Here is an 18920-nt window from a genome sequence, read left to right on the forward strand (position 1 = left end):
CTCAGAAACTTATTATTAAAGGTAGGAGTAGGAGAAGGAGGAACACTATTTCCTTAAATGTTTATATTTAGCCTAATTTACCTTTGTTTTTATTGTATCTTCTTATGACAAAGTGTGCTCAATGGATTATATCTCTCCTCATTTCAGACTGCAGTGCAAGTTTACCTCTCACTGTTGCTGCTGTTGTCTGTTTTGTTTTCTAATCCTGATCTTAGTTGTAAATGTTTCCCTGATGTTTTCCTACACACATTCCTTCATCACCTTGCTGAATTTAAAAAGGAGATTATGCCACGCACTGTAATGACAATTTTCAGGAGATGCAATGTTGCGGCAAATTACAGCAGCGAAACATTTAAATGTCCTGTTAAAAATGCTTTAACCATATTTTGACGTTTGTTGCTTGAAAGGCTGTTTGTGCTGCACAGTGGTACGAAGCCAAATGCATTTTTCAGATGTCAAAATACAGCACGGGGATCTCTGCTCTGCTGTTGTGCTGATTGAATTTAATGCCAATCATGCTTGTGTGTATTAAAAACCCAGAGATGCTTTTACTTCCTTCTTCAACGTTAATTTGTTGGTGCAATATAATTTGCCAACCACTGTGTTGTTGTGCTTATGATAATATTTGCTTCCATATTAAAAGGGGTTTATGGGCAGGAAGGGATTTATTTCTGTTTGAGATCAAAAGTCCTCCTCTTCGTCTTTGGTTGAGAGATTAATTGTTTCGCTCTTTTGTTTCATAAACTGACATAATCCCCAAAAACTCAGGACATCTGGTGTGTTTGTAGGAAAAGACTTTAGGGGCGTTGTTAAACTCATTTACTGGGGATGGTGCCATATCAATATTTTACGGCGGTGTAGTAAAACATTCATGGAAAATAAATACTCCAACAACATGCCACCAGCAGCTGAGGCCAAAAAACAAGAACATGTCAACTTTCCTCTTTTGCTTTTTTAATCGATTGAAAACATGATCTGTCACCTGCTTCCCTCAACACTGGTGACTGTGTTGCAATTTAAAGATGGGAAGAGGAAAGTGGACCACAGGTCTTTGTGGTGGCATTTCCTTTGCATAACTCCATTAAAGCTTCCTGAAGTGATGTTTGAGCACGAGGGAACAAAGACTGTGAAAAACCCCCCACTGTTGCCCTGAAGTAGCATCGGCTAAGCAAACAGTGTCTGTCGTGTATGGTGGCCTAACCTTGACTGAAAATCAGTTAAACTAGTGTGTGCAAGGTTTCAGACACTCTTCACATGTGCTCACAGATATACACAATAAACAAAATACAAGGCTTTGTAAGGCCCTACTGTTCTCTAACATGAAAAGAAAGTCTGTATTATGTGAGATAAAGTGTTGGTAATCTGTTGGCAGATTGTTTCCATCTATGTTTTTACAGTTTGCAGCAGAAACTAAACAAAAGCTTGATTCGTGCTTCAGTGTGGGATATTTGAACAAGGCTGAAGAACACTAGTTGCATGTTTGTGTTCAGATGTTGGTCCTCTTCAGATCACCTGTTCTACTTTCACTTTATGTTGGTCCCCGACACATTTCCAGCAGACAAAGCTGAACAGTATCTCATCATTTTGTATCTGATTTTTAGTTTCTTCCAGATTAATTAGCACATTAGGACTTCAAAACTTCCCTTAATATTTATATATGCCTCTGTTCCACTGATGCCGTGAGAACAGAAGCACCCCTGAGAAACAGCATATACTCGAGTTGAATTTAGTTGTTCATCACATTCCCTCGCAGTTTTAGCATATGAGTTGAGCTCCTACCCTGCTATGTTCTCTCAATGTGTCACATCGCGGTTTCTAAATGTAGAAAAAGTCTCGACATTAACAGATACAAGATTACAGCAAGTAAAAGACAAACAGTACAAAGAATATGAAACTGTACATGATCACAAAAGAAGGCAGATCTGCTGTCAGCTACAACGTGAGAGGTTTATGCAGGTATACTGCCAAAAGATTGCATGTACACTTTAGGTTTGTCCATGAAGAGGAGTAAGTGAGGAATGATTTCATGAAATTTAAATGAGTCAGAGCAAAATGCTGTCTTAGCTCATTCTTCTTCTTTGTTTTCTTTCTGGCATCCTTTGTGGTCGTCAGTGCGATCAGGGATTCTTCCAGTTTACATTTAAAACAGTAGTACACTGATGCATTCTCTGTCATCTTCTGAAGTCTGGCTTCGCGAGCTGTCTTCTTGCTTTGCATTTGCTCTTTTCGACTTGTTGCCGTTTCTCGGCATTTCTTTTGTTTCGGAGACAGCTGCCTCCTTTTCCTTCACAAGCTCCGAAGCTCTCTCTGCTCTGTGTCTTTACTCTGATAACTTTCCCAGTTTTACTGAGTGTTTCTCAGTCGATCTGTCAAACGCTGTTGTTAAATCAGCATAAATCGATTCCCTTTTTATAGTAGCCTCTGGCTACTTTAGTTATTTCCCGCTGATCTTTTTCCTCCCCGGCTGCCTGACCTCCGTCCTGATACCTCCCTCCTCGGTGACAGCTAAAGCGATAACACTGCGAGCTGCAGTTTGGAGCCTGTTGCTGAACAACTGAACATTTTTCTTCTCTTCTTGTATTTTACAGCCTGTTAATGTTTCTTTCTACAAGGTGCAACATGCTCAGCTACAGCTTTTCTTCCTCCGCCACTTTCTTTTAACTGCTGCCGGTAAAAAGCTCCACATTTTCATGTTCCACATCAAAGTCTGCTGGCATGTTATTTCTCCCCGAGGCCGTCCTCACTCTCACAAAGTTAAGACTAAAGTTGGAATATCCCTGCTGAAAATGAATGTTTGTTCATTTGGAAACCTTTTATTTCTAAATGCCTAAACTCTTGACCTTCACACGCGCTTATTCATTGTTTTGACCCTTATTTGGACCCTCATCATCCCGAGGAAGAGATACAGCAACACTGTAGCCCTTACACTGCACTCTGCAGTCTGTAATGAAACATTACGTCATGGATGTCCTTCAGCCCTCAGGGGTTCAGGCAGTCAATTATAAACACAATAACACAATAACACACACACTCACACTCCGTTTGATTTCATGACAATAAGTCATCTTCAAGTAATCTTGCAGTAGCAGTAGACCATCTGACATACTGTGCATCATTAAAGGAAAAAGAGACCAAATAACTCAACATTAATTATTAAAACAGCAAGGCACCGGCCTTTCTAATCTTTTATTAAATTCAGCTTGTATTAATTAAGCAGGAAGGTCTGATTTGTTCTCAGACGTGCACACACACTCACACTCATAAGCATCAAGGGGGTAGAGTGTAACTTAATGAGTGCAATGTTTTAATAATAACCTCTAATATTCTGAGGTCACATTGAAAACAACACCGTATAGCACCAGAGCATGTAGCTGGAGGTCGGACACATGAGACATAAATCTGACAGGATACTTTTAACATCGTTTTTTTTAATCCACTGAAAGTTCTTTGTCTTGCAGCAACTCCACATTCACAATTAAACCAGCAGCCCAACCCGTCCAGACATCCCTCCTCCTGCACCCTCACTGTTTCACTCCATCTCTTTCTCTCCATCTCTCACACTCCTTCTTTCGCTCTCTATCTCACACTGTGCACCCATCTGTTTCAAGAACTTCAAAAACACCATGTAACCCCTCGCTGCTTTTCTTTATAAGTTCACTTCAGTTCAGTCCATTGCTCTTTTATGTCTTTAAAGCCTGACTTCAAAAAGGAAAGAATCTCATCTTTCCTTACTATTTAAGCACTTTGTGAACTGGCAATGCAAATATTTCTTCTATAACATTTAGTTAGCGTTTGAAAGTAAGCTGCTGCAGCATTAAGCCGATGCATGAAAGATAGACTGAGGGTGAGTGTGTGCGAGTGAATTCATCTTCAACCACAGGATCTACTTCGAGATGCATATTGGATTAATAGAGCCTGGATGCTTGATTTGGAAATGGAGTACTCGAGCTGTGTTTGTCATGACCTCTCTCATCTTCCCTCAAACGGCCTCCACTCTGCGGCTGCTGGCTTTTTACCCTCGTCCTCAAATCACAACCCTGGAGAGCAACAAGAGCTGTGTGTGAGTGTGTGTGTGTCTGTCTGTTGTGGGGACATCAATCTGTTTACACACTAACCTTTTGGGGACGAAATGCAAGTCCCCATAATGTAAATCATTTTAGGGAGAAAACTTGGTTTAAGGTTAGGGTTCGGTTAGAGCTGGGCGATGTGAGGATATTTTTTGTGAAAACGATATTGAAATGTGTATAGTATATATTTCTCTAGATCGTTTCAAAAGCAATTTTGAAGAACCAGCAGCCAATCTGTGTCGTCCAAATATACGTAATTTGGACGACACTTTATGCTCTGATCCTTGCACGTGTCGGGGCCCCCACTACAGGCTCAAACTCAAAAAACGTATTTTACCACCTTGACAAAAAGCCAGTATAGAGCCAGTATAGAGCCAGTATAGAGCCAGTATAGGGACAGTATAGAGCCAGTATAGAGCCAGTATAGGGACAGTATAGAGCCAGTATAGAGCCAGTATAGAGCAGTATAGAGCCAGTATAGGGACAGTATAGAGCCAGTATAGAGCCAGTATAGAGCCAGTATAGGGACAGTATAGAGCCAGTATAGAGCCAGTATAGGGACAGTATAGAGCCAGTATAGAGCCAGTATAGGGACAGTATAGAGCCCAGTATAGAGCCAGTATAGAGCCAGTATAGAGCCAGTATAGGGACAGTATAGAGCCAGTATAGGGACAGTATAGAGCCAGTATAGAGCCAGTATAGAGCCAGTATAGGGACAGTGTAGAGCCAGTATAGAGCCAGTATAGAGCCAGTATAGGGACAGTATAGAGCCAGTATAGAGCCAGTATAGGGACAGTATAGAGCCAGTATAGAGCCAGTATAGAGCCAGTATAGGGACAGTATAGAGCCAGTATAGAGCCAGTATAGGGACAGTATAGAGCCAGTATAGGGACAGTATAGAGCCAGTATAGAGCCAGTATAGAGCCAGTATAGAGCCAGTATAGGGACAGTATAGAGCCAGTATAGAGCCAGTATAGGGACAGTATAGAGCCAGTATAGAGCCAGTATAGGGACAGTATAGAGCCAGTATAGAGCCAGTATAGGGACAGTATAGAGCCAGTATAGAGCCAGTATAGAGCCAGTATAGGGACAGTATAGAGCCAGTATAGAGCCAGTATAGGGACAGTATAGAGCCCGTATAGGGACAGTATAGAGCCAGTATAGATCCATTATAGAGCCAGTATAGGGACAGTATAGAGCCAGTATAGAGCCAGTATAGGGACAGTATAGAGCCAGTATAGAGCCAGTATAGAGCCAGTATAGAGCCAGCATAGAGCCAGTATAGAGCCAGTATAGAGCCAGTATAGAGCCAGTATAGGGACAGTATAGAGCCAGTATAGAGCCAGTATAGAGCCAGTATAGAGCCAGCATAGAGCCAGTGTAGAGCCAGTATAGAGCCAGTATAGAGCCAGTATAGAGCCAGCATAGAGCCAGTATAGAGCCAGCATAGAGCCAGCGTAGAGCCAGTATAGAGCCAGTATAGAGCCAGTATAGAGCCAGTATAGGGACAGTATAGAGCCAGTATAGAGCCAGTATAGAGCCAGTATAGAGCCAGCATAGAGCCAGCATAGAGCCAGTGTAGAGCCAGTATAGAGCCAGTATAGAGCCAGTATAGAGCCAGTATAGAGCTAGCATAGAGCCAGTATAGGGACAGTATAGAGCCAGTATAGAGCCAGTATAGAGCCAGTATAGGGACAGTATAGAGCCAGTATAGAGCCAGTATAGAGCCAGTATAGAGCCCGTATAGGGACAGTATAGAGCCAGTATAGATCCATTATAGAGCCAGTATAGGGACAGTATAGAGCCAGTATAGAGCCAGTATAGGAACAGTATAGAGCCAGTATAGAGCCAGTATAGAGCCAGTATAGAGCCAGTATAGAGCCAGCATAGAGCCAGTGTAGAGCCAGCATAGAGCCAGTATAGAGCCAGCATAGAGCCAGTATAGAGCCAGCATAGAGCCAGTATAGAGCCAGCATAGAGCCAGCGTAGAGCCAGTATAGAGCCAGTATAGAGCCAGTATAGAGCCAGTATAGGGACAGTATAGAGCCAGTATAGAGCCAGTATAGAGCCAGCATAGAGCAGCATAGAGCCAGTGTAGAGCCAGTATAGAGCCAGTATAGAGCCAGTATAGAGCCAGCATAGAGCCAGTGTAGGGACAGCCAGAAAATGAAGGATGAAAGAAGAGATATTAAAGAGCTTGAAGGTGTTTTATGTTTACATTTGATATTTTACATTGCACTTGAAACTGTTACGTTAATTTTGAACTAAAGTTCTTTATATAATGAGAAAATACTTTTCATTTGTCAAGCTGTTAATTCACACAGGAGTATACATAAATAAGCTTTAGTATGTGGTTATTTCATATACAGTAGACTATTTATGGAAAAACCAGAAGACTTTGGCCATAGCACCAAGGGTTAGGGTTCAAGTAAGTCTCCAGGAAATGAATGTTAGTCAATGCAATGTCCTCTAAAGGGATGGATACACGACTGTGTGTGTGTGTGTGTGTGTGTGTGTGTGTGTGTGTGTGTGTGTGTGTGTGTGTGTGTGTGTGGGTCCTGCCTCTCTGTCTCGGTGAGCTGGAAATGAATCCATTATTGGAATAGCCTTTCACTTTCCGAGTGGTAGAGATTCCTCTGAGTCCGCAGATGTATTTATTTTGTTTGCGAGGCGAGCGTTTGATTGGAGTGTCAGGTCTCTCTCACCCGTGGCTGAGTTTTGGCTAGAGGTGTGTGCGATGTGTCTTGCAGCTCTGGCACTGCTTGACTCCGGCTGCCTTTGAATGCAGCTTCAAAGCCTGCATTGCTGAATGTTTCTCTCCACACATTCTGGAACTATTCACTAACCCCCTCCTGCCTCCTCCTCCTCCCCTCCAGCTCTCTGCTCTGTTTTTCCAGTTCACTTTTGACCTTGCGCCCTTCCCAACTCACTGTGTCCTCTACTCCGCTATACACCGTTTCCTCTGACAGCGCCTGTTTGCAGGTCTGAGATAGAGCACGATTCAACTTTGACCTCGGCAAGGACCGCAGGGCCAGAAATCAATGGAGTCAATGGTGAAAGACAGAAATATGGTGGCAGAGGAAGCTGCCCGGCATATTCTGTATCAGGAGGGGCGAGCAGTCTCGATCTGCGCGTATGTCCAGTGCTTCCCGTCTAGTTTATTGTTCCTGGGCTTATTTTACAATAACTTTAAAATGAGGTGATATATTTACTATATATTTATATAATTATTTAGATGATGACAATTATTCTCTAAAACACGTTAAGTTCATAATTAAAGTACACAACATAACATAAACATCCCATTTTTCCAATTTTCAGTAGCACCACTAAAATGTATTTGACCAAGCCCTTCTCTTTTATTATTATTATTATTATTATTATTATTATTATTATTATTATTATTATTATTATTATTATTATTATTATTATTATTATTATCATCATTATTATTCAGCGAATAAAAGAGGTCAGATATGAAAGTATTCCAGTTCATTCAACTTATTTTATAAGATTTATAACAATTATTTAAAGGAATTAACCATTTTTAACAGAGCTGCAATGATTAGTCGACTAATCCATTAGTCGATCGATGATCAAAAACTATTGCTATTACTATTTGTATGAATTATCGCTAAACTATTTTGTTAATTAATTAATTTTTATGTGATTTTTCATTAAAAGATTTAAGAAAATGCTGTTTTCAGACTGGAGAGTTCTTGCTTTTCTCTGTTTAATAATAATAATAATAATAATAATAATAATAATAATAATAATAGTAATAATAATAATAATAATAATAATACATTTTATTTATAGAGCGCTTTTAAAAGGTACTCAAAGATGCTTAATATCCAATAAAACTGAACATCTGACAAAACAAGACGTCAAATACGTCACCTTGGACTTTGAGAAACTGGCATGGTCATTTTACACTTTAAGCGTCTTTGAGTTTCTAGAAAAGCGCTATACAAATCTAATATATTATTATTATTACACTACTGTACACTTACACTGTTTTCTGATATTTTATAGACCACACGATTAATCCATTAACATAGAAAATAATCTGCAGACTAATCAATAGTGAAAATAATCATTGGTTGCCGCCCTAATTGTACTGACTTGGCTCACTTCTGCGATCAGGGGACATGGCTACACTGCTAAAAGGAAGTCTAACGGGGTGAGAAACACAAGCAAACAGAAGATAATACAGGTTTTAAACAAACCATGTGGTATTATAAGTAACATGATGTGTCTACTTACTTACCCTTTTACCTCCAGATAAGGTGGTTTAGATCATCTGCTTTAACTGTTTACAACTTGTCTGAACACTCGTTTGTTTGTAGAAATGTTGTCATGTTCCCACACTTCATCAATTAACAATTGATGTTAAAGATCCCCTCCTCTCAAAAATGTGTTTTCCCCATCTTCAGTTCATTTGTTTGTGGGAGCAGACTACAGATAATAAGACCAGTGGATGGATTTTCAATGTTTGATATTCTGTCCAGCTGTGGAGAAACATTTACCAGAAGCTAATTGGGAGGCAGACAAATGACTGAAAAAGAAAAACCTGTGTGTGTGTGTGTGTGTGTGTGTGTGTGTGTGTATTCCTCACACCTGACTCACACCTTGGTCTCCTGCTATGGTTTGCCAAATGTTCGCTCACACTGTCACCACCTGGCTACTGCTGTGCACTGTGTGATTGCATTGTGTACGTCTGTGTGCATGCGTGTGTTTGTGTGTTGGACGGGCTGCTCTCTAACAGATGGAGTAACCTAATACATGTCTCATTTCTGCCCCGCTGTCCATTGGCCCTCATGGTCTGCTGGTGATGCTATCTGGGCCTTTCCAGCATCCTGCCTTCTTTGTTCCTGGAATCAGCACACCCCTCCCTGCCCTGCCCTGCCCCGCCATGCCGCTGTCCCGTAAGCGCATGGTACCCGCATTCAGACGCACACTGGTCCCGCACGAGTATCTGGTCAGGTGGAGCTGCTCAGTCTCAGGTTACCAGAGACCGGTCGCTCTTTGGGAGCTGAGTGAAGTGTGTCTGGAAAAACAACATATTGTTTACAGTCAATGAACAGATGCTGCTTTTGTTGTGGCTCATAAAATCATAACTGCATGCAAAGCATGCTGGGAGGTGTGTCAGTCTGAGCACATGTCTGTGTTGGAAAGTTTTTTTAGTTTTTTAAAAATGTAATAGGTTACAGATTACTAGTTACCTAGATTTGGACAACCACAAAGTCTAAATTATACAATCAACAATCTTTTTTTTGCAATTTGGAGGTACAAGGTTTCCACCTGACACACAGAGTGCTGGCATGTGTCTCTGTGAATGGCCCTCCGGCCCTCCTGCCAGTCCTCTCTCTGTGTCCTGGACAGGTACTGCTTTGTCACCACGACCAGGTGGCAGCGGCTTCTCCATCCATCTCTGTGGCATCTAGAGGTGACACGCCATCAGCCAAATGGATTAGTCTCATTGACTGGGTAATTTATTGATGTTTTCCTCTCCTGGGGATAATAGGTGTATGGGCCGCTGATTGATGAGGCTACAAGGCGCATGTCTGCCTCCACAGCAGTCAGTCAGTCTGGCGTGTTATGAGCTGCAGAGTTGACTTATGTAACACAGACTGATGGCCTCACGAACATCAAATATGCTCATTTGACAGGCCATTCATAGATTATGTGAAAAGCCTGTTTTATGTCAGAGCTGGAGTCAATTTAAGGTGTCAGAAATAATTGACCCCACTGTGACACAGATTTATTAGAATTCTTTTAGACTACCTGGACTTGATCACACTTTAATTGGCTTTGATTCATGACATGATGTGCAGAGGAAGTAGATATTATAATAAAACGTTCACAATGTAACACTGCAGTTCGACAACATCAATGACAATGTAATGTGCCTGTTGACTATTGACGTTAGTTTAGTGGATATCCATATTTTAATGCACAGGGAAGCTGAGAGGCCTAAACTCCTTGGAGTAAACATTATCTGGCTGGTGAAATAAGTGGACTGAGGTAAAAGAGGAGAGGCAGAGACATTTCCCTCTACTTCAGATGTGTCTGTTAAAAGCCTTCAGTCTCAGAGGAGAAACAGTTTTCCAGCAGCCAGTTTTCTGTCTCCATCTGTGACACTGACAAAATAAATGCTCCTGCTAATTTTAAGCATGACCCACTATGTTTCTGTGGGCTCTTGCTCTGGTAATGTGTGCTCTTGACCTCCTATGGTTGTATCCAGGATGTCAAAGGCCCCTGACATACAGCCCCTCTCCCGTCCATTAGAGGATACCTGATCCCGCACAGGCTTTCACTGATGAAAGAGAACGAGCAGCATGCGCAGGAAATGGGCTCGCAATGGTTCCTACCATGACCCGAGCTACTTAGAGCCATTGAATTGCATTTATGAAGAGCCCTCTAGTCTTTCTCGTTACCATTACAAAGTAGCTCTCCTCTTTGTGGTGTAAGAGATACTACAGGTAGCAGCTGAATCACAGGGTTTGATGTAGGGGGTTTTCAAAGAAGCTGAGGAAAGGAGAAGCAAATAGCTTTGAGGTGGATGTGTATTTTCTATCCGCCTTCAATTTCCGATCGGTAAACAAAATGTAAGAGGAATTACCAGAAATAGACTTTGTATTTCTATGTACATCCAGGAGTTTCTGTGTGTGTAGGGGTGTCTTACCTCCTCCCAGTCTGTCTTCTTGTCTCGACTGGCAATCTGCACATCTGCCTGCTTATTGATCACAGAGGGAAGTGCTTCGTTGTCGCAGCAGGGCGGCCGTAGCCTGAAAATCTAAACAGATGTGCGCTGCAGCCGAGCAGCTTCTCATATTCACCCAAACATCCTCAAATGTTTTTTTTATAACCTTTATTCTCCCAGTTTCATATTTACGCATACATTAAAATGTACAACCGCAGCCTGCCGCTGTTTGCCACAAAGGCAGTTTGTGGATAAATGTCTTGCTTCAATGCAAATTCCCTTAATTTCTTCAAGATTGTCTTGAGCCAGTTTAAAGACGATATCATTTAATAGCAACACACAGTAACACAACGACATAATGTATGTGACCGTTGGAAACTACAAGTGATAGGCACATGCTGTGAAACAAAATTCAACGACTTATCTAGGGTTAGGAAAAAGATCATGGTTTGGGTTATAATAAGGAAGTTTGTTTTACGTAACTAAAGTAACATGCGTAAGTTATGTACGCTATGTACGTTATGTATCTGCCGTAAGTTAAAGTAAACTAACTAACCTATGTAAGATAAAATAAGTCCACGTTGACTTTTGGTTTCACACAAGATACAAACAGCGACGGTTAAAAAATGAAAAGTAAAGGTCGCCGCCTAACAATAAGCGTAACTATGGGTCGTAATAAGCTGCGTGCACAGAGGAGCTATACGGCTATTTTTGGGGAGAGGACGGTTTTTCTGTTATTGTTGCCTTTTACTTTGTAGGTGTCGAGTACAAGGTAGCAGTGTTGCCAACTCCTCAGTAAGGAAAGTAGCTATTAGCTATTAGCTGTCCTAAAAGTCACTAGAAGTCGCTAAATGACATCATCACCTAATTTGCATAATCGGCCATTTGCATGTAATTGTAATGGACGCTGTAGGAGAGAGGAATAACGTCGTGGGACAAAAAGTGTGTAAAAAAACCCTAAATATGTTTAGAACTACAAATCATTTTTAATCTGTTGATTCTTGTTTTTGTTTTGTTTTTATTTTGCCATTGAAATAGGCCATCACTTCTCAAAATAAAAAGTCACTAGATTAGCTTGTGACAAAAAAGACTCGGCAAGAGATTTGGAAAGTCACCAGATTTAGCGAGAAAGTCACCAAGTTGGCAACACTGCAAGGTAGCATCATAGAACTTTCACAGATATATATAACGACTGTCGCAATGAACAAGTGAAAGCACATTAGTGACTCAAAAAAGCTAGTTTAAGGTGTGGTATAAACAATTTAGTAAATGTGTATTGCCTTGAGTGTTTGTGCCGTCACAGAAATGCACCTCAGCAGCAGTTAGTCAGAGAGAGGAAGTGATGTCTATTCCTTTGCCCAGATATTGACATATTCTCATACGGACCTCCCCGTGTGCCTGAAATTGCACATTAGAAAAATGCGTTATATGTTCCACACAAAAGAGACAGAGGTGTCACATCATGCTGTCCGAGCTCTGTGTAGGCAGACGAGCTTCATTTGACCTGCGAGAAGCATGAAGAGAAAGAAATTAAACTATCCAAGCAGGAAAATATAAAATAACAAAGATGAAATGGCTTTTGTAGCACAAAAAGTAATAACTTCCCCTAACCTCCCCTAAACCAGTGCGCCCCCACCCTCTCAAAGCAGTGGTGGCTATCACTCTCAACAAAGTGATGTAGTGGACTAGCTGCGGTATAAATGGGATTTTGGCATTCCTAGCTATTCTTCTGTCCAAAGCTTCATTTCACTGACTCTCAGCTCCCCTGCTTAGTTCAGTAATGGAGCTTTAAATCCTCCTCTGTTGTTGGGTCCTCACTCATTTTGCTACCGGGTCGATGATAGAGCTCTCGCTTCTTGTGCCACCTTGTTGATAAGACTTCACTTTGTGCCTTGAATTGCCACTGATTATTTTCCCTCCACGCCTCAGCCACGCACCCCTCCCTGCAGCATCCTTTATATGTTTTTCTCCCTGCAGACATCCTCACGCCGCTCCCGCTTGACTAATATATTGAGATTAACACTCTCCTTTAAAGGGACATTTTTAAGATTCTGTGAGCTGTGTTCTAGTCCGCTTTAGTTGTATTGAAAGGTCTCTTTGTATTCCAAGCAATGGTCTATTATTGCAGACTGTGTGTGCATTTGTCCTGTGCATGTGTGAGCAGTCCCATTAGAGAAAACAACAACTGGGAAAAGGGAAAGAGAGGCAGTGTGTGGGAAGTTTTCTCCTGCTGTGATTGTTAAGGATGGGCTGGATATTTTGGGGGAATTGTATCTATTTGAGTGTTTCATGTTTTTCAACTAAATTGTTGCCAATTTTTTTACAACTTGCCGAAATTGTTGTGAATACTGAGGCATAGCATTACCTGCTGAATGCAACAGCTTTCACAGAGGTGTCTGGAATTTCACCCGGTCTGACTCTTTCTCGTGTTGTTCTGTCGTTTTCTTGCAGAGGCTTTCGACCTGGTCCTGCGTCATGGTCGTAACTTCACCCTGGCTATGCTGAAGTCGGAGTTCCCAGGTCTCGGAGGGGGAGCCCAGAGCTCTGTAGGGCAGCTCTTCCTGGACATGTCGCTCTACATACTGGGCTCAGACTCCACAGTGGACCACATGGTGGCGGTGCTCTATGGTCGCCTCTTCCCCCTGGCTTACCGCCGCCTGTTGGGCGGCACCGTATCCTCTGTGTCTGAGGAGTGTGTGAGAGGAGCCTGGAAGGAGTCAGGAGCATTTGGCCCTTATCCCAAACTGATGATGACCCGTCTGTCTCGCTCCCTCCTGGCCACACGAGTCTTCCTGCAGGCGCTGAACCTGGGCATTGAGGTTGTCAACACCACCGACCACCTGCGACCCGGCCGGGACTGCAGCAGGTCCCTGCTGAGGCTGTGGTACTGCCCGCACTGCCAGGGCATGCTGGGGCCGCCAGCCTGCAGAGGCTTCTGTCAGGCGGTGATGCAGAGCTGCTTGGGGGGAGCGGCCGAGGTGCAGCCTCACTGGAAGAGCTACGTAGACGGACTGGGGAAGCTGGCCGGTGCCATGAGGGGAGAGCAGGACATGGAGGCTGTTGTTCTTAGACTGCCTTCAATGATCAAACTGGCTATCAAGCATGCTGTGAATGCCCGCAGCCGCCTCACTGCCCTGGTGAGTCCAGTACACACATTCACACACAGAACAGCATTGAAAAATACAAGGAGCTGCATTGGTGTGGGTTTGTTCCTAGAGAGGAGATTGGTCCTATAGAGCATGAGCATTGCAGTCCCTCTCCAGCTGAACCTACTGACTTCCTGTTGAATTCCCGTACATGTATGAATGGCATGAAAATAATGAACTAATACCACTCTTTGGCTTATTAATTTCATGTCACCCAATAGAAATAGTGATGCAGGAAAGGTAGAATATTACATTACTAGACTTTAAACTGCAGCATCTAACAGACTGTGCAATGTTTATTTTTATCCACATAACATTCTTTTTGGGGCCAGTTTTGTTCGACAGAAAGCTAATGTGACCATATATGTTCTTGCTGTGCCACCACGGTCATGTCTAGATGGTTACCATTGATTTGTGAAACACAAAATGGTTAAGGCTAGGCATTGACCTTGGATGGTTAATGTTAGGATAGGTTGTCAGATAGCATGTCTTATGAGAGTTTTGCGTATCTGGGGTCACCATCGAGGCACAACCTGCCAAGTCATTGAGATGAATGAGGAAACTGAATTTTATGTGTGTAGCAATGCTAACATTATGGCAAACCTTGTCCCTTAGAAAAATACACAGGACACAAAGAAATGAAAGAAATATACATTTCAGGTCAGAATACTTATTGAGTGAGGGAGGATAAGAGATCAAGGCTGTATTTCTTCACTCCAGCAAAGAAAACATAACTTTGTAATAAAAACTCTCAAACAACTAGAATGGCACTACTTTCCATAAGTGAAAAATAATGCATTTATCCGTCACATCATTTAGTTCCCCTCCAATACTTAATGGGTTCTTTCTTGGCACATGCTACAGCAGCTACACGCCTTGAGATTGCTTTTAGCTTTAAAAGGCGCTTTATAAATACAATTTATTATTATTAATATTATTATTATTATTACCATTTCACCAAGTTTCATGAAAATCAGTCCAGGAGTTTGCTAAACAAACAAACCAACCAGCAAAGACTTCACCTTGGACTGAGCTGAATTAAGAGTGAGAAATAATAGCAAGAAGAGGGAGGGAGGGAGGCAGCCAGATGCTCCAAGCATGTTTCTCTAAAATTAGTCTCAGTCCTACGTTATGTGTGGTCTCAACTCCAATAAAAATGCCAAGTTTGTTCGTAGCCCACATGTGAAGTCAGGGAGAAGTTCTCATGAAATATGAAGACCTTTTTCTGCCAGAGTTACAGAGCTGGATGTGCTTTTGCTCTTGTATATCTGCTGAACTTTTCACTCTTAACACCCAGAATCCCTGCAGTGACCAGGTTTCCACTCAGAACCCATCATTTATTAACACACAGGTTGACCTCACTTACTCTTTACAGAGCGAGGGCGTGGCTGCATCCATGAATCGCTGACTTAGGGGAAATTGCTCACTGTGTGTGTGTGATTCTTATCCACAATTAAATATGTCCTGTGTGGGTTTATTTAAGACTGCAGTTCCAGTCACCACAGATGACTTTACTCTGTGTTTATGGCTCTGACTCTGGTACCAGTATATGGGATTTAAGATGCTGTAGTCGTGTATTGTTCAGCACTGTGACAAGGTCATGTGTGTGTCTGTGTGTGTGGGTGTGTTTGAATGTAATCTTGCAGAGACATTCCTTGCTCAGTGGTGTCGTTGAAGGGATAAACGCATCGTTTCTCTAAAGGCTAATTTTGTCTCACTGAGGAGTCATCAACCAAAATTAGACAACACCTGATTACTTCACCTCGAAAAAGGATTTGTGTGAATTAATTACGGATTAAAGGACCCAGTGTTTTTCATTTTTAAGAAATGGTCCAAACACTGTATTAAAACAAACTAGTTTAATTTTTACATGTTATTGCAGTATCAAGCAGGACACTATGACATATAATAATATAAACAGTCTGATTTTACATACTTAAAGAATACGACGTGTTCTTGCAGTGAAATCAACTAAATGCTATATTATTTTATAGTATATATCGATTGTAAATAAAAAATGTAACTGAAGTATTGCACCATTTCCATGTGATTATAGCATCTTTTAAATTATTCACGTCTGTCTGAATGGGTCAATGTGCACCATAACCCTCCTCCTGACATGGTTTGAACGTTGCTTTGGCATCTAGGTATATAAATGTTTAATGATATTGACAGATAAACGTCATATAATCGACCCCCATCAAAAAAAGAGATAAAGAAAAGAGAGAGGGAGAAGGACATAGAAGCATGGAGAAGTGGTTGAGTGAGAGAAGGTACATGTGTGCATATATGGATACAAGTAGAGGGAAAACTTTATTTGGTAATGAATCAGTGTAATTCTGTGTAATTCTACAGTTAAGCTAGTGAATTGTTTGTAACCACAATGCAGCCTCGAGCCTCTGCTCACAGATCCATGGCGTGGGTGGGTTGATGGAGCGCTGCCAACATGCATTGCGGTCATGGTGTCTTTTTTTGATACCACCACTGGGAGGCACCAACTTCAGAAACGTTCAAATCCAACACAGAGAGGCGTTAAATATTTTTTATACAACAATAATAATAATAATAATAATAATAATAATAATAATAATAATAATAATAATAATAATAATAATAAAAGGTACAATAAATACATACATATATAAACAAATAAATACCTAATGTAATGATCTTTACTAAGAACTTGGTTGGATTTCGAAGCATCCTTGAAGGCTTTAACAACAATTTTCAAAGCAGTCCCTGTTCACAATTCTATTGTCTTGTAAGTGACCAAAAACATTGTCTACTGCAGTGGTGGAAGAAGTATTCAGATCCTTTACTTACGTAAAAGCGGACTATATTATAAAAATACTCCATTATAAGTTAAAGTCCTGAAATCAAAATGTTACCTAAGTACACAAGTATTAGAATACAAACATACAGTACCAAAGATAAAAGTAATCACTCCTTTAAAAATATTATGTTTTTATTAGGGCTGTCAAGCGATTAAAAAAAATAATTTCATGCTTTGTGATTAATTCTCATCCGCTTCATCATGATGACGAGGCTGCTGTGGCCGCGCCGCGTCGTGATGTCAAAAGTCAATTCTTTTGTCGCGTTATTTTTTCTGTGATTAATGGAAATTAATTTGACAGCCCTAATGAATACATGCAAGAGCATTTTAATGTTGTAGTTTGTCAATGTTGTGAGCCAATTTTAGAGACTTTGTACACTAGTGTTGATACATAGAACTGCATCATATCAGATAAGGGTTTTTGATTTTTTTTTTTTAATGTAAAAAAGTAACTAGTTAAGTTTTAAATAGATGTTGTCAAAAGTTGACTCAATCACAGTACTTCCCACCTCTGGTCTACTGCATCCAGTTTTAAATTGCTGCTTATTTTCTATAATCGAATGGCACTATGTCTAAAAATGATATTTTGTGTAAAATGGTAAGCTGTAATGTAAAGTATATATGATTTCTGGCTCTAATTTATGGTGTCTGGTTCCGTAAATCCTAGTTTGTCTTTCAGATGTGTGCGTGTGGCTGTTAAGTGGAAACCTTAGTAATCTTCCAGTGATACTTCAATATTTTGTACGGCAACATAATGGATCCATGGAGCACTATGTCTTGTTTAGTGGTTTCATGTGATTGTAAGAGCTGCAGCTATGGTCGGTGTCTCTCACTTAACCTCCCCTCCGGTGAGAGTGCAGACCCCTGTTACTGTTGCTGAGGGGGACAAACGGATCGACTCTATCTGAGTAAAAGACTCCTCGAGGTGTGAGAGAGACATCTCCTCTCCTCGATATCGGCTTGAAACATGTAACTCTGCTGGGGAGGTGACCACTCATCGTCTGTCAGCCTGCTCCCCTGCATGTTAACATTCATTTCCTCCATGCGGTGCAACTCCAGCGCGAATCAACCAATGTTCTGAGAGACGGAGAGGGCAGCCAAGAGCCCTGCAGCTTCAATCTATTCCCCTGTCAAATTCTCTTCCCTCTCCTGGAGTTTGATGTCATCCACCTCCGTCTCTGCATCTCATCCTCAACATCCTTCTCTCTCTTTCATCCCTCCCCCCCATTTATTTATTTTCCTCTCGTTTTTACGCGCTGCTTTGAGAGAAGATGCATGATTTATGAAGCTCTATTTTTACCAGTTACTGAGGAGAAAGAGAGCAGCGACAAGGAGAGAGAAAGAGAGGGAATAATGGACGGAAGAGTGTGAAGAGCGAGCCCAAGGGGAAGGAGAACAGGAGAGTGTGGAGGAGACATCCATCACCCTGCGACCCCTTGGCTGAAAATGAAGAAGGGAAGTAGGTTGAGACAGAAATATGATGGATCTGACCAAGACTAGAGGAGATATACTGCAGAGTACATGAGTTGTGTATTGTTACACACTCGACACAGATGGGTGCTTAGTTATAGGTCTAATATCACATATCTCTTTGTGTGCCTGTGACACTTTTTGTCAATGACCCACTTTTTATCAGCTCTCCTTTTGTTGTTGTCCCCTTTGTGCACAAAAATAGCTCAAGCAGATCAAATCACCTCTGAACTGTTGCTTCAGTGAGGAAACAAGAACACTAATTAAATGTCTGCTACATTTTTATTACGTATTAATCCATTCAAACACGCAGGCTGCTGCAGATACAGAAGTTGTAAAAGCCATTTAAGCTTTCTAAAGGTGCAATAAATCATGTTAATACATTCTGTAACATATCATCAAAGTTATTATTTATCGAGTCATATGTTTCATTTAAATTCTTTGAAGCCGCAATTTGCACTTTGTTTGAAAAAATATTTGCATGTGTAAAGTTTGACTTAATGAAAAGTAAGCATTGTGTTGGTGTAGCTGATCATAGCATTGCGGTTGTATAAATGAACCTTTAAAAATCATAAGTAGATGATATACATTTAAAGTTAGCTGTGTTCTAGTCAAATATGCCAGCAGCCGGTTAGCTTAGCTTAGCAAAAAGACTGAAAACAGGGGGAAACTGTTAGCCTGGTTCTGTCTGAAGGGAA

The 18920-nt window shown here is 41.2% G+C and overlaps 1 protein-coding gene across 2 annotated transcripts in view; it reads left to right on the top strand.

Moving 5' to 3' along the window:
- gpc3 (glypican 3) overlaps positions 1–18920 on the top strand; it is a 115190-nt gene that overhangs the window by 50198 nt on the left and 46072 nt on the right. For both annotated transcript variants that reach the window (XM_029442000.1, XM_029442001.1), the window contains exon 3: positions 13225–13910. In XM_029442000.1, the coding sequence (XP_029297860.1) occupies positions 13225–13910 (686 nt within the window). The remainder of the gene's footprint in view (positions 1–13224; positions 13911–18920) is intronic.

Source organism: Cottoperca gobio, chromosome 10, assembly GCF_900634415.1.
Source record: "Cottoperca gobio chromosome 10, fCotGob3.1, whole genome shotgun sequence".
NCBI lineage: Eukaryota > Metazoa > Chordata > Actinopteri > Perciformes > Bovichtidae > Cottoperca > Cottoperca gobio.